General features: G+C 37.5%; 1 protein-coding gene across 1 annotated transcript in view; it reads left to right on the forward strand.

Moving 5' to 3' along the window:
* The window catches only part of CCDC148 (coiled-coil domain containing 148), a 260,873-nt gene that overhangs the window by 181,188 nt on the left and 61,355 nt on the right, over nt 1-18,330 (forward strand). Inside the window, exon 12 of the mRNA XM_049615611.1 lies at nt 6,727-6,845. Coding sequence (XP_049471568.1) covers nt 6,727-6,845 — 119 coding nt within the window. The remainder of the gene's footprint in view (nt 1-6,726; nt 6,846-18,330) is intronic.

Raw genomic sequence — 18,330 nt, forward strand, 5'->3', positions numbered from 1 at the left:
CTAACTGGATGCTTTATTAATAGTTTTGGATTTATATAAATTGATATAAGAAAAGTATTGTGTGCAATGTTGCTTTTCTATATCGTTTTTCCCTGGATTCATTTGGCAGTTGCATATCATGTACATTTCATTAGCTAGATGCAATATTAGATACAAATAAGTACTACAACATAAGGCATGTTTCTTACCTTTCAGAAATTCACACAAAAGTGTGAAAAGTTATCTGGTGAAATATAGATGCTTGTCAAATTCATTGTATAGAAAGAAGAGTCATACTTCAGTTGGTGGCAATTTTATGGGATACAGGTTGATCTACACGGAACAAATGGAAAAAAAATTACAGTAAAAAAAAATAAACACTAAAATAAACAGTAAAAAAAAACCACTTTCTATTAAGAGGTCTTGCTGCTTTCATATGTAACAATATCACTGTTTTGTGAGGGTTCATATTCCAGACCAAAAGTAGAAAAGAGAGCTGTAAGATGCAAAGAATCAGCTAAGTAAATTAGAATCTGGAAAATGGACTGAAAGTTGCTCTATCTCCATAGATTATTAGTAATGGCACTGGATATTTTGAACTTCCTATTTCATACATTTTATGTATCTGGTTAAGAATAATGAACTCCTTCTGAATAAGTCATTAAAGTCTTTGAAATAATGATCTGGGAGCAAGGTGTAGAAGTTTGTTCAAAAATTCAACACCACGCATATTGCTTGAAATCAGAGACCAAACTGTCTTCCTTCTATGATAGTTGAGCTCTAACTTTTTGCTTTCATGAAATTCTTATTTCATGTTGAATTATAATAATTCTTGGACTGAAGGAGTGAAAAAATATAATTTGATGGTTGTGTAGTATTAGTACAAGTTTTTAAAAATTAAACCCTGAGTAAACATCACTTCCTGGTGGAGTTTTTAATAGGAAGCATATTGTTTGGAAGATTAGAAAGGTAAGGTAGGATATAAAAGTGATCTCAAACTCTTTGAAAAGTTAGCATAGCATTATTTTAGAGAACGGTTTCTTCAGTTTATTGACACTTTTACTGGCTTCACTTTACCAAAATGAGCAAAATGTGGAAGAAGAAAAGGGGAACATCCCTGATATGAATCTGAGATTATAGAGGGGTAGTAATGAGGGCCTGTTTTGCTTTTCAGAAAAGCAAGCTTTTTCTAGAAACCTCATCTGTGGGAGTCAAGGGACAAGCTTTAAATGCAACTCTTCTCATTTTAACTAACCTTCTGATTTCCCTATCACTGGAATATTATAAGTATCACTCAAGAAGTAAAACGCAGGGTGTTTGAAATCTGTGTCTTAACAAATGTCCCAAAGGGCTAGTTAAATATCCTTAGCCTTAACTTTAGTTTGAGGCTTTCAAAGCCAATAATTCTTGACATACATACTTCCCGCTCCTATTAATTGACAAAGGGTGAATGGAACTGTCCTTAGGGAAGTGCTTAGTTCAGACTTTACCATCCTGCAAATAAAACTGCTGGCCTTGTTCCCATCCACAACTTTGTTATTCTCAGACCAGAGACCAGAAGAAGCTTCCACTCACCTAATGGTGATCAATTAAGCCCTATTATGTATGAGACATGATACAAGGTACTACAATGCAAAGATGAATAATGTGAACCAATATGGAAAGTGCTATGCTAAGGACACATAAATAGTGCCTTAGAAGGTACACCTATGTCTGGAGGAGAGAAGAAGGAGGAAGGCTGAGAAAGCAGTGTTAAAATTGCATCTTAAAGGATGGACAGGAGAGATTTAGCAGGACACAGGTAGGATAGACCATGCTAGGCATGTAGTAAATGCCTAAATGTATCAGTAACAGTGCATTGTCAGAGCCTCATGAAAATGAATCAAGGAATACAAGGCAGGATGAAGAATGGAGAGTAATAAACCTTCGCCAATGGTCATTGGTGTGCCAAGGATGGCTAAGCTTTTTTTCCTGGAGGGTTCAGAGGATGATTCAAGGAGATTTGTTTTGGTAATAGGGGTAGAGTAAAATTGACAGGTGGAAGGGGAAATGGAGTCATTTTTGTTGAGAAAACTTTGCAAAAGGCAGATAAGAATGAAAGTACATAGCCACCTTTTTCTTCTATTTATATTCTGACCTAGAGATCTCTTCTAGTCCTGAGGCATCAAATGCCATTTTAAGTAGATATTTCCTTAATTTATACCTCCAGCCCTGAATCGACCCTTGAGCCACCCATCTGTACCTCCACACGTTTTTTTGGAATCTCCACTTCAAGGTCTTGCAGTCACGTCAACTGTTTAATGTTCAATACTGAGCTCCTGATGGTCTTTCTTTCCCAAACCTGTTATTCTTCCAGTATTCCATCTCAGTTATTGGTACCATCATTCAACCAGGTGCTCTAGCAAAAAGCTAGGAATCATCCTTGATTCCTTTTTTCTTCAGCTTTAATATTCATTTCCTCAGTGAGCACTCTGGTCCCACTCAAAAACCATCTCAGATATGAACATTTCATTTCCTGGTCCAAGTGATCATTTTTACCCTATTCTTCTATCTCGTCTCCTTGTTTCTCCTTTGCTTCTCTACTGTCTTATTTTTCACTCAATATCGAGAGCTATCTTTTAAAAATCTCAGTCAGATCACGTCACACCTTGCTTTAAACTTATCTATAGCTTTTCTTTGTTTCTAGATCTAACTCCTTGCCAAATCATCTGGCCCTCAGCTAGCTTCTCAATCTCACCCCCACTCTTAACTCAACCACATGCTCCATCCAGCCACGCTGGCTTCTTCCCAGTCCTGAAAATGCACAAAGTCTTTCCCACTCAATGCTATTGGACCTAGAGCTCCCGCTTCCTGTGGTGATCACCCTCCATTTCTTCCCATAATTGTCTCACTCTCATCTTTTAAATTTTGATTCAAAGGTCATTACAAAAATATGCCTTCTAGTCAACATTCTACCCAATTTTTTTAAATCATTGCTATAATTATCTCCTTCTTAGAACGTATGATGTAATATTCTATTCATTCGTTTACATATTTATTCTCTTTGTCTCTCTCTTTCTAGAAAGTCCCAGCAATATGAGGCAGAGAACTTATTTCTCTTTTGAGCATCATATCCCAAATATACAACACAATATCTGGCTTAAAGCGTATGTTCAGTAAATATTTGTTGAACAAATGAATGCCAAAGTCAGTAGTGTCTTAAGACTATATAGATAAGGGTTGACAGAATCAAATACACAAAGAAATTATGTAAAATAAAGATTGAAAAGGATCATTTTGTTCACTCACTTGGAAGTCAGTGGTAAGAGTAGTGAATTTGGAGGGAAGGCAGAGATAGGAATATTACAGATGAGGAATAAAACAGGAGATGAGAATTGAAGAACAGTAAATAAGATGCTTGACTGAAGAAGAGAACAATGAAGGATGAGGTGCTACAGTCTCAGGGGTCTAAAGAAAGTCCTTTTAAATTTTTGTAAATGGGTGAGATTTGTATGTATTTCCATGTGAGGAGAAGGAAGCAGCACAGACCGAGAAGTTGAAGGTATAAGGGAGAGAGGGGTAAATGATGGAGTAAGTTTATGGGGAAGATGGAATTAGGGAATAGGATCTGGAGCCCAAGAGGGATTTATTGTCCCTTTGTACAGACACCTCTTTTTCTAAAAGGCAGGCATCAAGGAAGGTATCATTTATAGTCTCTATTTCCCCTGATAAAAGTGAAGAAGAGGAGGCAGATATGCAGCTTAACATAGTGAACGGGTTTGGAATATGTTCATGAGAACGCAAGAGGTATTAACCAGGAATTCATAAAAGGAATGCTGATTATCAATGAATATTCAGTTGAAACCATAAATTTGGTATAATTTTCTAGAGTTGTGTAATTCATTCATCAATCAAATGTTTATTAGGTATATATCATGTTCTAAACCCTGTAGTTAATGTTGGAAGTGCCAAGATAGATAAATCACATTTTCTGAAGTGCAGTGGGAGAGAGAAACAAACATACTAATTAGCAAGGCCTTGAGAAGAGGGCTATAATGGAGGAATAAAATTATATGATCAGAAAACTGAGGATGATAGCAAAGGAATGGGTAGGTCCTGATCATAGAATCAATGGCTATAATCGAAGATTTCAGAATTGAAACTGAAATGTGTTTGATGATAATAGAATCCTGGAGGAAGTCATGACTCCTGGAATAGAGGAAGTTATGGAACTGTGAGATTAGTAGGTTGGAAGGGCATTCAGGCAGATGCTGAAGTTGTCTAGGGAAGTAAAAGGGGTTGTTTTGGACAAGTTCTGTGTGGCTGTGACCCTCGTATCTGAATTCTTCATGAATATTTGAAAATGACCTTTAGTGTAAAAGTAGCAGTTAACGAGGAAAATGCTCGAACCATTCCTCAGCCTCCTGGCATGTGGGGCACCAGAGGATAAGCATCCTTCGCTCAAGAGAATTCCAGTCAAAATAATCATGTAGTGGTCTGAAGTTTGAAGATGTAGAGGATTTTATGTGTGATGACACAGGGCTTTCAGAGAGCCCAGTAGAAAGCACTGAGAAAGAATAAATTGGACTCACATAAGAGAGGGAGGGAGGGAGGGAGAGAGGGAGATGGAGAGGGAGAGAGAGATTGAGAAAGAGAGGTGGTGAGAGAGAGATAGAGGAAGAGAAAGAAGGGAGGAAAGGGAGAGTTGGAGGGAGGGAGGGAGAGAGAGGAGGGGAGAGAGAGAGAGAAAAAGAGGACAGAGAGAGAGAGAGAGAGACTCACACTGTAGCAATGTCTGAGCATACTAGAGAGTTGGGGATGGAAATAATTGATCCTGAGATACCAAAAGACTCTGGTGTGACATATTTATATGACCTTCAGAGGATACTGCACCAAATGGTATCTGTCTTCTGAGGACACCAGCAACCTGGTTGTCCAGGTTGGACCTAAAGGGTTTGTCCACTTGTAGTCAAGGGATTGTCGACAAAAGGACCAATGACTTCCCTCCAAGGCCAACACTGAGAGTAAGCAAATATTGTTGGTCATTTAGAGCCTAGAGGCAAATGCTCTTTAATCCAATATCTGCTCTTTTTTAAAATTTAGTTTTGAAGTAGCTTTACTTTCTCTGATTATGAAAGAAATACATATTCATTGCAAAACATAAAGTAACACAAAAATACACAAAGTGTAAAATAAACACCACTTAAACCCCAGAGGGAGATGATATAATCATTGTTAACATTTCCATACCTGACACTGATAGAATGCCCCGGCATTTATCAGTCAGGACTTTGAAACACACCTTATCAGTCAGTGTTTTCTTTCTCTGCCTCCCCTACCCTCTCTTTGCTATCTTTCTAGCTTCATCTCTGTTCTCCCCAAATTCAAATCTCAATTATCTACAGGGTGAAATCATGGTACCTTGACCTCACCCAGTTACTTGTTATGCTTTGAGCAGATGTTTCCATTGTGATTGCTGGTGTGGCGGCCCTGTGGCAGAGCTGCTATGACTGTGGCCATGTTGCTTGGGAGGCTTCCTTTGTTCTCCCAGTGGTCAGAGACCATGTTGCTAAGGCAAGTCTGGAAACCACTTAGGTTTTCATATTCACTTCTCAAAAGAGACAATGCCACGTTGGGGGTGAAGCTAACATGTCCTCCACAACAGACCTTCTGCTGGCAGTCACTCATTATCATTCACCACTGAAGTACTCTACTTTTTACCAATAAGATCCAGTCTCTTGAGTTGCACACAACATGGCGAGCCAAGTGGTTGAAGGGGCCTCTGTCAAATACACATTAACTTCAATTGCCCCATCACCAGGGGAACCTTGAATGATGGTTTCATCCTCCTGAAAATAGCATACGTAGGGGCGCCTGGGTGGCTCAGTCGGTTAAGCATCCAACTTCAGCTCAGGTCATGATCTCACGGTTCATGAGTTTGAGCCCTGCCTCAGTCTCTGTGCTGACAGCTCAGAGCCTGGAGCCTGCTTCAGATTCTGTGTCTCCCTCTCTCTTTCTGCCCCTACCCCACTCATGCCCTCTCTCTCTTTCTCAAAAATAAATAAACATTAAAAAAAACAGAAGAGCATATGTATACTTCCAGTTTTCTCAGGCTGTCTCCATTTCCAGAGAAGGGAAATAAAACAGACCTAGTAAGAACAATGCTTTCACCTTTTTGAGCTTGATAAATGTGTCCTTTATTTTACCACATAAGTCAGAACTACTATATATCATAACCCTGCTATTTTTTTCTTGTTCTCCTTCCTCCCACCTATCTCCTGCCACTTCCCCAGAAGCATAAAGCTTTCAACATCCTGCTGTCCATTAGCATAAATAAACTCATGCTCTTAAAGTAAGAATAGGTTTAATGCTATATTTGTTAAAGACTGCATTACCATAAGAGGATAAAAATATTCTTAAGTAACAGGTAGATCATATGCTTTAGAGACAATAACATGCTTCTATTGTGGTTCCCTGAAAGTCAATTATTTTAGCCATAGATTCAGGCTTTAGATCTTGGCACAAGTTACATTTCCACTTCAGAAATTGTTAAACCATGCAGTTTCTCAGGACTTGTATCTTCAGGTTTTCATTTATTTTTTGTCTTCTGTCAATATACTATAGGCAGATCTAAGAAATGAAAAATATAAAGTACCATTTAAGTTTAATATTGGCTATAGGAACCACAGGATAATGTTGTCTTAACTTTTCTCCTCATTTTAACATATATGTTGTTAATTTAAATTTTATGTAACATTTATACAATAGATTAGAAAATATTGGGCTAAAAAAGAACAGAAGTGGCAAGAAGTGGAAATGAGAGATCTTCAGCGTCTAGAAGAACTGAAGAAATTAATGGCTGAACAGTCAGTAAAAGACAGAGAAAGGTAAAAAAAATCTTAAATTGCATAGTAATGGAGATGGTTTGGGTAAACAGTATCAGAAGGAGCATTTTTTTATACTTAATGTATCCTTCCAATGTTTGTATCCCACAAATAGATAAAATGATACTTATAATGTATTTCACTCTCTCATATTCATACACAAATCTCTGGTTTGCCATTTTGTTCCTTGGATAGCTTCCTAGTTAAAACCCTTACAGAGGATTTTATAGTATTTGATTGCCCACTGTGTGCATGAAAGAAAACTGGGTGCTACTATGACTTAATATGTTGACCTAGAAGGAGGAAACCATTATTCAGGTAAGAAGGGAGACCCATTTAATATAATTGAGGCTGAGGAGGACAATACACAATTATACTGTATATGTGATTCATTCTAGTATACTTAGAATGCACTCTATGTAGGAAAACATGGAGGGTTTCTTGGAATGGTTTATTTTTAGAGCTGAAAAGGGCATTTGAGACCAACTAACCCAGTGTCCTCATTTTATGAATGAGAAATTAAACTGAAAAATTAACTGAGAAATTAAAATTATTTTTCCAAGTTTACTGTATCAATCAGGGTCAGTGAAGAGACAAAGATAACATAATAATTTGAATAGGGAAAGTTTAAGATAAAGAATTATTAATTCTAACAGAAAACCTCTGTTATGTAAAGAGATAAAGAGAGCTTTGAAGACAACTCCAGGGCTGAAGGAAGGTTCCCATAGAAGAAACAAATATGGAAGTGCCTCACCAACCACCCCCCCTCCCGACCTCCATGGTTGAGATTCAGATCTCATTGTAGAAGGCATGGTTGTGGCCCACTGAATGGTGGAGAAGTTATTATATGGGCTCAACCAGGTCTTGTTCAGAGTCACTGGGAAAGCAAGAAACACCCTGCCTGGATGTAGGAAGCCAAAGCTGGAAGTCAACCATTGGGATGCTTGCAAAACTCAGTGGGGATCTGACCATGGGAGTGCCTCTTAAGTTTGTTGGGAAACTGACGATTGGGCACCAGTGGAACTCCATGGGCACAGGTGCCACTGTGTGTTCCCCACACATGCAGCCGGCAGCCATGTGGTAGGAGCAAGAAGGGGTAAACACTGGAATCAGGAAAGAAAGCCCCTTCCTCCTTCAGTATCTTTCCAGAACCCCTTTCTGACATAGCTTAACACTGTGCCAGCTGCAAGGGAGAAATAGTTACAGGGTCTATCTTATTTTCATAGAGTAGGCAATGAAGGGTGAATTTGGAGTTAAGAGACAATAAATTGGTAGCCCACATAGTTATCTAGTTTACCTAGCTTCTGAGTAGATTTTCACAGGAGACAAATTAAGAATAGCTCTTTTATTTCATAATGGAAGTCACAATAGTTTTTTCTTTACTGTTAGTCAATGTAAAAAACTTGCCTGGAACTCTGTACTTTCTGCTCAGTTTTGCTATGACTCTAAAATTGCTCTAAAAATAAAATCTATTAAAAAATTATTCCTTAGATTTATACATAATCTTGGGGGACATAGCCATTTTATTTATTTATTTATTTTTAGAGAGACAGAGACAGCGTGAGGGGAGGGACAGACAGAGAGGGAGACAGAAAATCCCAAGCAGGCTCCGCACTGCCAGCACAGAGACCAATGCAGGATACGAACTCACAAACCATGAGATCATGACCTGAGCTGAAACCACGAGTTGTATGCTTAACCGACTGAGCCACTCAGGTGCCCTGGACTTAGCCATTTTATACAGCTAGGTTCACTTGTATCTAGGAAGCTTCCCCTGTGACCCATGGGACAGTTATCTCAAACTCGAGTCACCAAGCTTGCAGACTAAATGTGGAGTTCCACATAGATGCCAGGCTATTCCTAAAGATTTTCTGGATGAAATTCACATCATTTTCTAGGTGTCTCAGAATTTTAGAGTTCAAGGCTAAGAGGTGAAACAGTCAATGAGAAACCAGCCAAACAAACACAAAGTGCTTACCAGCAGATAGGCCATGCCATGGGTCAGAGACAAAAATCCCACCAACAGCTAAATACTAAAGAGCAAGGCAATAGTGGAGGTCAAAGTCTGGGTGGATAGTCTGAAGCTATGCTGGGGAAACAAGAGAGCCACAGGAACTAAAGGGGGTGGGAAGAACAGAACAGATGTGAGGTCCCAGCATCTAGCAGACAGGCTTCTAATAGAATCTCCCCTCGCAGCCAGGGAGTTTCTTTGATTACAGAGCCATTTCGGTCTTTTCCTTCCTGTTCCAATAATTATCAAGATTAGCTGACTCAGAAATCCAGTTGAAAAGAAGAAAAGGAAAATCAGATTAATCTGCATTACATAACAGGAAAAAATAGGCATATTACAACATAACGAAAAGAGTACTAAGGACTAGGAACCAGGGGACCAGGTTTTTAGTCTTCAATCTTCTTGGAATAGTGTCTGTTCTGGCCAAAGCCATTCAGCCTCTATAGGGCTCTGCTTTGTACTTTGTAAAATTGAACTGTATAACCTCTGAGGGCTAAGTAAGCTATCAACGTTTAAGGGCCTATGATCTGTATGTTCTACTCACGCGAAATGTAAGATTCAGAAAGTTATGAATCTAGTTCTTTCATGCCATTGGGAAATCAGTGAGGAAGGCCATTAAAATATCAGGATCATATATCAAGAAATAGTTCCCAGAAAATTTTGGATGATGTTGTAGATTAAAGCATAGTCCTCATTCTGTGATGTAGGGAGATGGAACTCAACGTGTAAAAACTGCTGGTAGCTTTTGCTCCTGGCAAGAACCAGAAGTTGTGTTCTTTTATAACCATCCTGACACTAAGAAATTTGGTTAGTTTGTTTTTCTCTGCTACTGAAATACAATTCACAAACCTCATGTTTAATATTTTAACTGGAGGCTCGTTTTTTTTCATATCAGAATAAGAGCTTAAAACTGTTTCCAGATCTGTTAAAAACATGCACACATGGCCTTGAAGGTTTAAAAATGTCCATTGTTTGTTTTCTTTGTCTAGTTTTTAATTCTAAGGTTAAGTTTCTTGAAAACAATATTCATAAATTAGCAGATATATTATGTTGAACCATAAGAAAATTCCATTTTTGCAGGTCAGAAATGGTTAAGTATTGGCAGTTTCATGTGGTTCAACATAAAAAGATAAAGTAATTCATTTTACTTATTAATTATGTTTTCCTTCTCAGTTATACTCTGCGTTTTGCCCTTATTATTTTATTGTTTTTGTTTTTGCCAAAGTTTCCACTAACCCTAAGGCCTATATTCTTTCTGAACATGCCAGAGAGGTTAAGAAGGAAGGTTCTTTAATTAAGTCGTTGACATTGGAATCCTGGCTCTATCCTTTATAGCTATGTGACTTTGGGGAAAATTATTTAACTTGCCTATGCTTAAATTTCTTCATCTGTAAAATAAAGACATATATAATGTCTACTTCATAGGATTGTTGTAAGGATTAAATGAAGTATTGAATGCAACACTCATCAAATATAAGCGATTACTATAAATTGAATTTTTTAAGTTTATTTATTTGTTTTGAGGGAGAGAGTGTGTATGGATGTACCAGCACACTGTCAGCACAGAACCTGACATGGGGCTTGGTCTCATGAACCCGTGAGATCGTGACCTGAGACTAAATCAAGAGTCGGGTGCTTAACTAACTGAGCCACCAGGGCACCCCATCCAATTGAATTTTTAAAACACAAGACACCTTCTAACAATTTTTTTCTCAAAGTGTTTAAGCATTTTAAATATTTTAGATAAAACATGTAATAATGAGGACATTTTTATTAAAAATAAAACAAGGTTAAAGCAAAAGTGCCCCTTGATCACTACCCTCATACAGTGTCTTCTCTAGAAGCCCTTTCTGTTTTCCATTGTTTAATACTTATGCATACATACTATGTACCTACATAAAAAATAAGTTGAAGAACAACAACAGAAATCCAATACATTTTATGATATAATACTGTTGTATTAGCTCAGACTTCCATAATAAAATACCAGACTGGTGGCTTAAACAACAGAAATTTATTTTCTCCATAGTTTTGGAAACTATAAGTCTAAGATCAAGGTGCCAGCATGGTGAGTTTCTGGGAGAACTTTCTTTGTGGCTTATAGACAACTGATTTTAGACTTTGTGCCCATAGCTGGGGAGAGAGACAGTATCTCTCTGTCTCTTCTTATAAGGTCACTAACCCCATTGTGAGGGCCCACCCTCATGACCTCATCTAAACCAAATGATTTCCCAAAGGCCTCTTCTCCAAATACTATCACATAGGAGGGTGAGACTTCAACATATGAATTTTAGAGAGACAAGTTCAGTTTATAGCAGCCATTTGTGTTTTTAAAAAACAAACAAAAGCATTTATGTATCCACAAATTACTTATTTACTATTAAGTACTATTTACTGTTGCTGCTAGTATATAAGGTTTTTGTTCCAATTAGAAGAGGTTCTCCCTTCTGGTGGCAAAGTACGTAGATCCCCTATCCAGAAGTAGACAAATTAGGAAAAAAAACCCTTCCTGAACCATGGCACTCAGCTTGACAAGCAGCAGCAAAGCTGGATGTCATTCCCTATTTATACTCCTGGTCTGGCAATGCTTTTGCAAAGCACAAACTTCAAAACGACACACGGCATTCCTGCAAATAGACCTACCTAATTCTTTTAAAATAGTATATATCATCCACATTTCTTCTAAAGTTTAGCCATCTGGAATTTATTTCCAAGAATGATATGAGCTAAGTGTTTGACTTTCATTTTTTGGTCTAAATTGATAGCTCTCTCAACACCAATTATTTAATGATTCATCCTAACCCACTGAGTTGAAATGCCACTTCTATTATATATTATACTTCTAATTATAGTTTCTTTTCCATATGGACTCTTAGATTAAATAAAAACTGATCTATATTTATATTTCTACATCAATACCATGCTATTTTAATTAATCTCTTTTGCTATCTGTTAGAGCAAGTGTTCACTCATTATTCTTTTCAAAATATCTTATTCTTTTTTTTTAATTTTTTAATATTTATTTATTTTTGAGAGAGAGACAGAGACAGAGTGAGAGCTGGGGAGGGACAAAGAGAGAGGGAAACACAGAATCTGAAGCAGGCTCCAGGCTCTGAGCTGTCAGCACAGGGCTTGACGCAGGGCTCAAACTCACGAACCACAAGATCATGACCTGAGCTGAAGTTGGACGCTTAACCAACTGAGCCACCCAGGTGCCCCATATCTTAGTTATTCTTATGTCAGGTTTCATTTTTAAAAATCTTGTCAATTGTTTGCATTGATATTTTGTTAAAGAATGCTGCCATATATACCAAATTAAATTTCCAACCTAGGATCATCCTTCCAGAATAGCTCTCCAGTTCAAGTCTTCTCTCAATTTCTTCCAAAGATTTCATAGTTTGTTGGTTTTTTGTTTTGTTTTGTTTTGTTTTTTTCTGGTGAAGGCTTAGAATAAGTAGAAATTGATGACCAAGAAGCTGATTCTAAATTTTCTTTAGTAGCAGTGTGAGGAAAAGTGTATGAACTAGGAAGTAGCAGTGGGGATGCAGAAATGACAAATGTTCATCAAGTATTTAGGTAAAATATGATGACTTGTTTCATTGGGAATGGAGTTTGAGGTAAGACAGAGGAAGAAGCATGATCCTGAATATTACTGAGCTATATCTATCCTCTTAGGTTGAAAATTTTAATTTGTTTTCAGTCTCTTTTATTTTCTAATAAATTTATTTGGCTATAGGTTCCTTTTTTAACCTGTGTCTCTTGGCGTGCATTCTATAAGTTTTCAAATAAGGTTTCATTATCTAATTTCTAAATAATTTACATTGCATTTTTGATGTCTTAACAATAAATTGGTAGATATTGGAGTGTTTTCCAAAGGCAAGGTTACTGATAGTTTTCAATTTTTTTCTACTTGTCTACTTTCCATGTCTTTTTTTCTTTTTAAAATTATTTTTACAATTATTTATTTATTTATTTTTGAAAGACAGAGAGAAACACAGCACAAGTGGGGGAGGGGCAGAGAGAGAGGGAGACACAGAATCCGAAGCAGGCTCCAGGCTCTGAGCTGTCAGCACAGAGCCTGATGCGGGGCTCGAACCCACAAACCGTGAGATCATGACCTGAGCCTAAGTTGGATGCTCAACCAACAGAGCCACTCAGGAGCCTCATTTTCCATGTCTTTTCATAACAATGTGCAAACATTTAAAATGCTTTATGGAAAGCTACCAACCCTGCTACTTTTAACATTAAAAAAACCCTTCTATTGAATAACAATTTATATATGAATTCTCTTGTTTTCAGTGTACAATGAAATGATTTTTAGTAAATTTATATACATGTACAACCATGGCTATGGTCCAGTTTTATATCATTTACATTAACCCAGAAAGATCTCTCATGCCCATTTCCATTAATTCCTATTCCTACACAGCCCCAAATGACCACTAGTCTATTTCTTTCTTTTTTTTTAATTTTCTTTTTTCTTTTTTAAATTTATATCCAAATTAGTTAGCATATAGTGAAACAATGATTTCAAGAGTATATTCCTTAATGCCCCTTACCCACTTAGCCCATCCCCCCTCCCACAACCCCTCCCGTAACCCTCAGTTTGTTCTCCATATTTATGAGTCTCTTCTGTTTTGTCCGCCTCCCTGTTTTTATATTATTTTTGTTTCCCTTCCCTTATGTTCATCTGTTTTGTTTCTTAAAGTCCTCATATGAGTGAAGTCATATGATTTTTGTCTTTCTCTGACTAATTTTGCTTAGCATAATCCCCTCCAGTTCCATCCACATAGTTGCAAATGGCAAGATTTCATTCTTTTTGATTGCTGGGTAATACTCCATGTATATATATACCACAACTTCTTTATCCATTCATCCGTCAATGGACATTTGGGCTCCTTCCATACTTTGGCTATTGCTGATAGTGCTGCTATAAACATGGGGGTGCATGTGTCCCTTCGAAACAGCACACCTGTATCCTGTGGATAAATGCCTAGTAGTGAAATTGCTGGGTCGTAGGGTAGTTCTATTTTTAGTTTTTTGAGGAACCTCCATACTGTTTTCCAGAGTGTCTGCACCAGCTTGCATTCCCACCAACAATGCAAAACAGATCCTCTTTCTCCGCATCCTCACCAACATCTGTTGTTGCCTGAGTTGTTAATGTTAGCCATTCTGACAGGTGTAAGGTGGTATCTCATTGTGGTTTTGATTTGTATTTCCCTGATGATGAGTGATGTTGAGCATTTTTTCATGTGTCAGTTGGCAATCTGGATGTCTTCCTTGGAGAAGTGTCTATTCATGTCTTTTGCCCATTTCTTCACTGGACTGTTTATTTTTTGGGTGTTGAGTTTGAGAAGTTCTTTATAGATTTTGGATACTAACCCTTTATCTGATATGTCATTTGCAAATATCTTCTCCCATTCTGTCAGTTGCCTTTTAGTTTTGCTGATTGTTTCCTTTGCTGTACAGAAGCTTTTTATTTTGATGAGGTACCAGTCATTCATTTTTGCTTTTGTTTCCCTTGCCTCCAGAGACGTGTTGAGTAAGAATTTACTGCGGCCAAGATCAAAGAGGTTTTTGCCTGCTTTCTCTTCGAGAATTTTGATGGCTTCCTGTCTTACGTTTAGGTCTTTCATCATTTTGAGTTTATTTTTGTGTATGGTGTAAGAAAGTGGTCCAGGTTCATTCTTCTGCATGTCGCTGTCCAGTTTTCCCAACACCACTTGCTGAAGAGACTGTCTTTATTCCATTGGATATTCTTTCTTGCTTTGTCAAAGATTAGTTGGCCATACGTTTGTGGGTCCATTTCTGGGTTCTCTATTCTGTTGTACTGATCTGAGTGTCTGTTCTTGTGCCAGTACCATACTGTCTTGATGATTACAGCTTTGTAGTATGGCTTCAAGTTTGGGATTGTGATGCCTCCTGCTTTGGTTTTCTTTTTCAAGATTGCTTTGGGTATTCGGGATCTTTTCTGGTTCCATACAAATTTTAGGATTTTTTGTTCTAGTTCTGTGAAGAATGCTGGTGTTACTTTCATAGGGATTGCTTGAATATTTAGACTGCTTTGGGTAGTATCAACATTTTAACAATATTTGTTCTTCCTATCCAGGAGCATGGAATCTTTTTCCATTTTTTGTGTTTTCTTCAATTTCTTTCATAAGCTTTCTATAGTTTTCAGTGTATAGATTTTTCACCTCTTTGGGTAGATTTATTCCTAGGTATTTTATGGTTTTTTGTGCAACTGTAAATGGGATCGATTCCTTGATTTCTCTTTCTGTCGCTTCATTGTTGGTGTATAGGAATGCAACCAATTTCTGTGCATTGATTTTATATCCTGCCACTTTGCTGAATTCATGAATCAATTCTAGCAGTTTTTTGATGGAACCTTTAGGGTTTTCCATATACAGTATCATGTCATCTGCAAAGAGTGAAAGTTTGATCTCCTCCTGGCCGATTTGGATGCCTTTTATTTCTTTGTGTTTTCTGATTGCAGAGGCTAAGACTTCCAATACTATGTTGAATAACAGTGGCGAGAGTGGACATCCCTGTCTTGTTCCTGACCTTAGGGGGAAAGCTCTCAGTGTTTCCTCATTGAAGATGATATTAGCGTTGGGTCTTTCATATATGGCTTTTATGATCTTGAGGTATGCTCCTTCTCTCCCTACACTCTTGAAGATTTTTATCAAGAAAGGATGCTGTATTTTGTCAAATGCTTTCTCTGCATCTGTTGAGAGGATCATATGGTTCTTGTCCTTTCTTTTATTGATGTGATGAATCATGTTACTTGTTTTGCGGATATTGAACCAGCCCTGCATCCCAGGTATAAATCCCACTTGGTTGCGGTGAATAATTTTTTAAATGTATTGTTGGATCTGGTTGGCTAATATCTTGTTGAGGATTTTTGCACCCATGTTCATCAGGGAAATTGGTCTATAGTTCTCATTTTTAGTGGGGTTCCTGTCTGGTTTTGGAATCAAGGTAATGCTGGCTTCATAGAAAGAGTTTGGAAGTTTTCTTTCCATTTCTATTTTTTTGGAACAGTTTCATGAGAATAGGTGTTAACTCTTCCTTAAATGTTTGGTAGAATTCCCCTGGAAAGCCATCTGGCCCTGGACTCTTGTTTTTGGACAGATTTTTGATTAATAGTTCGATTTCCTTACTGGTTATGGGCCTGTTCAAATTTTCTATTTCTTCCTGTTTCAGTTTTGGTAGTGTATATGTTTCTAGGAATTTGTCCATTTCTTCCAGATTGCCCATTTTATTGGCATATAATTGCTCATAATATTCTCTTATTATTGTTTTTATTTCTGTTGTGTTGGTTGTGATCTCTCCTCTTTCATTCTTGATTTTATTTATTAGTGTCCTTTCCTTTTTCTTCTTGATCAAACTGGCTAGTGGTGTATCAATTTAGTTAATTCTTTCAAAGAACCAGCTTTTGATTTTATTGATCTGTTCTACTGTTCTTTTGGTATCGGTAACATTAATTTCTGCTCTAATCTTTATTATTTCCTGTCTTCTGCTGGTTTGGGGTTTTATTTGCTGTTCTTTTTCCAGCTCCTTAAGGTGTAAGCTTAGGTTGTGTATCTGAGATCTTTCTTCCTTCTTTAGGAAGGCCTGGATTGCTATATACTTTCCTCTTATAACTGCCTTTGCTGTGTCCCAGAGGTTTTGGGTTGTGGTGTTATCATTTTCATTGACTTCCATATACTTTTTAATTTCCTCTTTTACTGCTTGGTTAGCCCATTCATTCTTTAGTAGGATGTTCTTCAGTCTCCAAGTATTTGTTACTTTTCCAATTTTTTTCTTGTGGTTGATTACAAGTTTCATAACGTTGTGGTCTGAAAATATGCACAGTATGATCTTGATCTTTTTGTACTTACTTAGGGCTGATTTGTGTCCCAGTATATGGTCTATTCTGGAGAATGTTCCATGTGCACTGGAGAAGAATGTATATTCTGCTGCTTTAGGATGAAATGTTCTGAATATATCTGTTAAGTCCATCTGGTCCAGTGTGTCATTTAAAGCCATTGTTTCCTTGTTGATTTTTTGATTAGATGATCTGTCCATTGCTGTGAGTGGGGTGTTGAAGTCTCCTACTATTATGGTATTACTATTGATGAGTTTCTTTATGTTTGTGATTAATTGATTTATATATTTGGGTTCTCTCACATTTGGAGCATAAATGTTTACAATTGTTGGGTCTTCTTGGTCTATAGACCCCTTGATTATGATATAATGCCCTTCTGCATCTCTCGATACAGTCTTTATTTTAAAGTCTAGATTGTCTGATATAAGTATGGCTACTCCAGCTTTCTTTTGTTGACCATTAACATGATAGATGGTTCTCCATCCCCTTGTTTTCAATCTGAAGGTGTCTTTAGGTCTAAAGTAGGTCTCTTGTAAACAGCATATAGATGGATCTTGTTTTCTTATCCATTCTGTTACCCTATGTCTTTAGATTGGAGCATTGAGTCCACTGACATTTAGAGTGAGTACTGAAAGATATGAATTTATTGCCATTATGATGCTTGTAGAGTTGGAGTTTCTGGTGGTGTTCTCTGGTCCTTTCTAATCTTTGTTGCTTTTGGTATATATATATAAATTTTCATCTTTTCTCCCCTCAGAAACTCCCCCTTAAAATTTCTCGCAGGGCTGGTTTAGTGGCCACTAACTCCTTTAATTTCTGTTTGCCTGGGAAACTTTTTATCTCTCCTTCTATTTTGAATGACAGCCTTGCTGGATAAAGAATTCTTGGCTGAATATTTTTCTGATTCAGCACACTGAATATATCCCACCACTCCTTTCTGGCCTGCCGAGTTTCTGTGGATAGGTCTCCTGCAAACCTGCTCTGTCTTCCCTTGTATGTCAGGGACTTTTTTTCCCTTGCTGCTTTCATGATTCTCTCCTTGCCTATTTTGTGCATTTGACTATGATATGCCTTGTTGATCGTTGGTTTTTGTTGAATCTAATGGGGGTCCTCTGTGCTTCCTGGATTCTGATGTCTGTGTCTTTCCCCAGGTTAGGAAAGTTTTCTGCTATGATTTGCTCACATAACCCTTCTCCCCCAATTTTCTCTCTTCCTCTTCTGGGACCCCTATGATTCTAATGTTTTTCCTGTTTAATGAGTCACTGGTTTCTCTAATTCTTAAATCGTGCTCTTTTGCCTTAATCTCCCTCTTTTTTTCTGCTTCATTATTCTCCCTAAGTTTGTCCTCTATATTGCTGATTCTCTGTTCTGCCTTGTCCATCCTTGCCGCTGCTGCATCCACCCGTGATTGCAGCTCAGTTATAGCATTTTTAATTTCATTCTGGCTATTTTTTACTTCTTTTATCTCTGAAGAAAGGGATTCTTCTATTTTCAACTCCAGCTAGTATTCTTATTATCATGATTCTAAATTCTGGTTCAGACATCTTGCTTGTATCTGTGTTGGTTAAATCCCTGGCTGTCGTTTCTTCCTGCTCTTTCTTTTGGGGTGA

Source organism: Panthera uncia (genome assembly GCF_023721935.1).
Source record: "Panthera uncia isolate 11264 chromosome C1 unlocalized genomic scaffold, Puncia_PCG_1.0 HiC_scaffold_3, whole genome shotgun sequence".
NCBI lineage: Eukaryota > Metazoa > Chordata > Mammalia > Carnivora > Felidae > Panthera > Panthera uncia.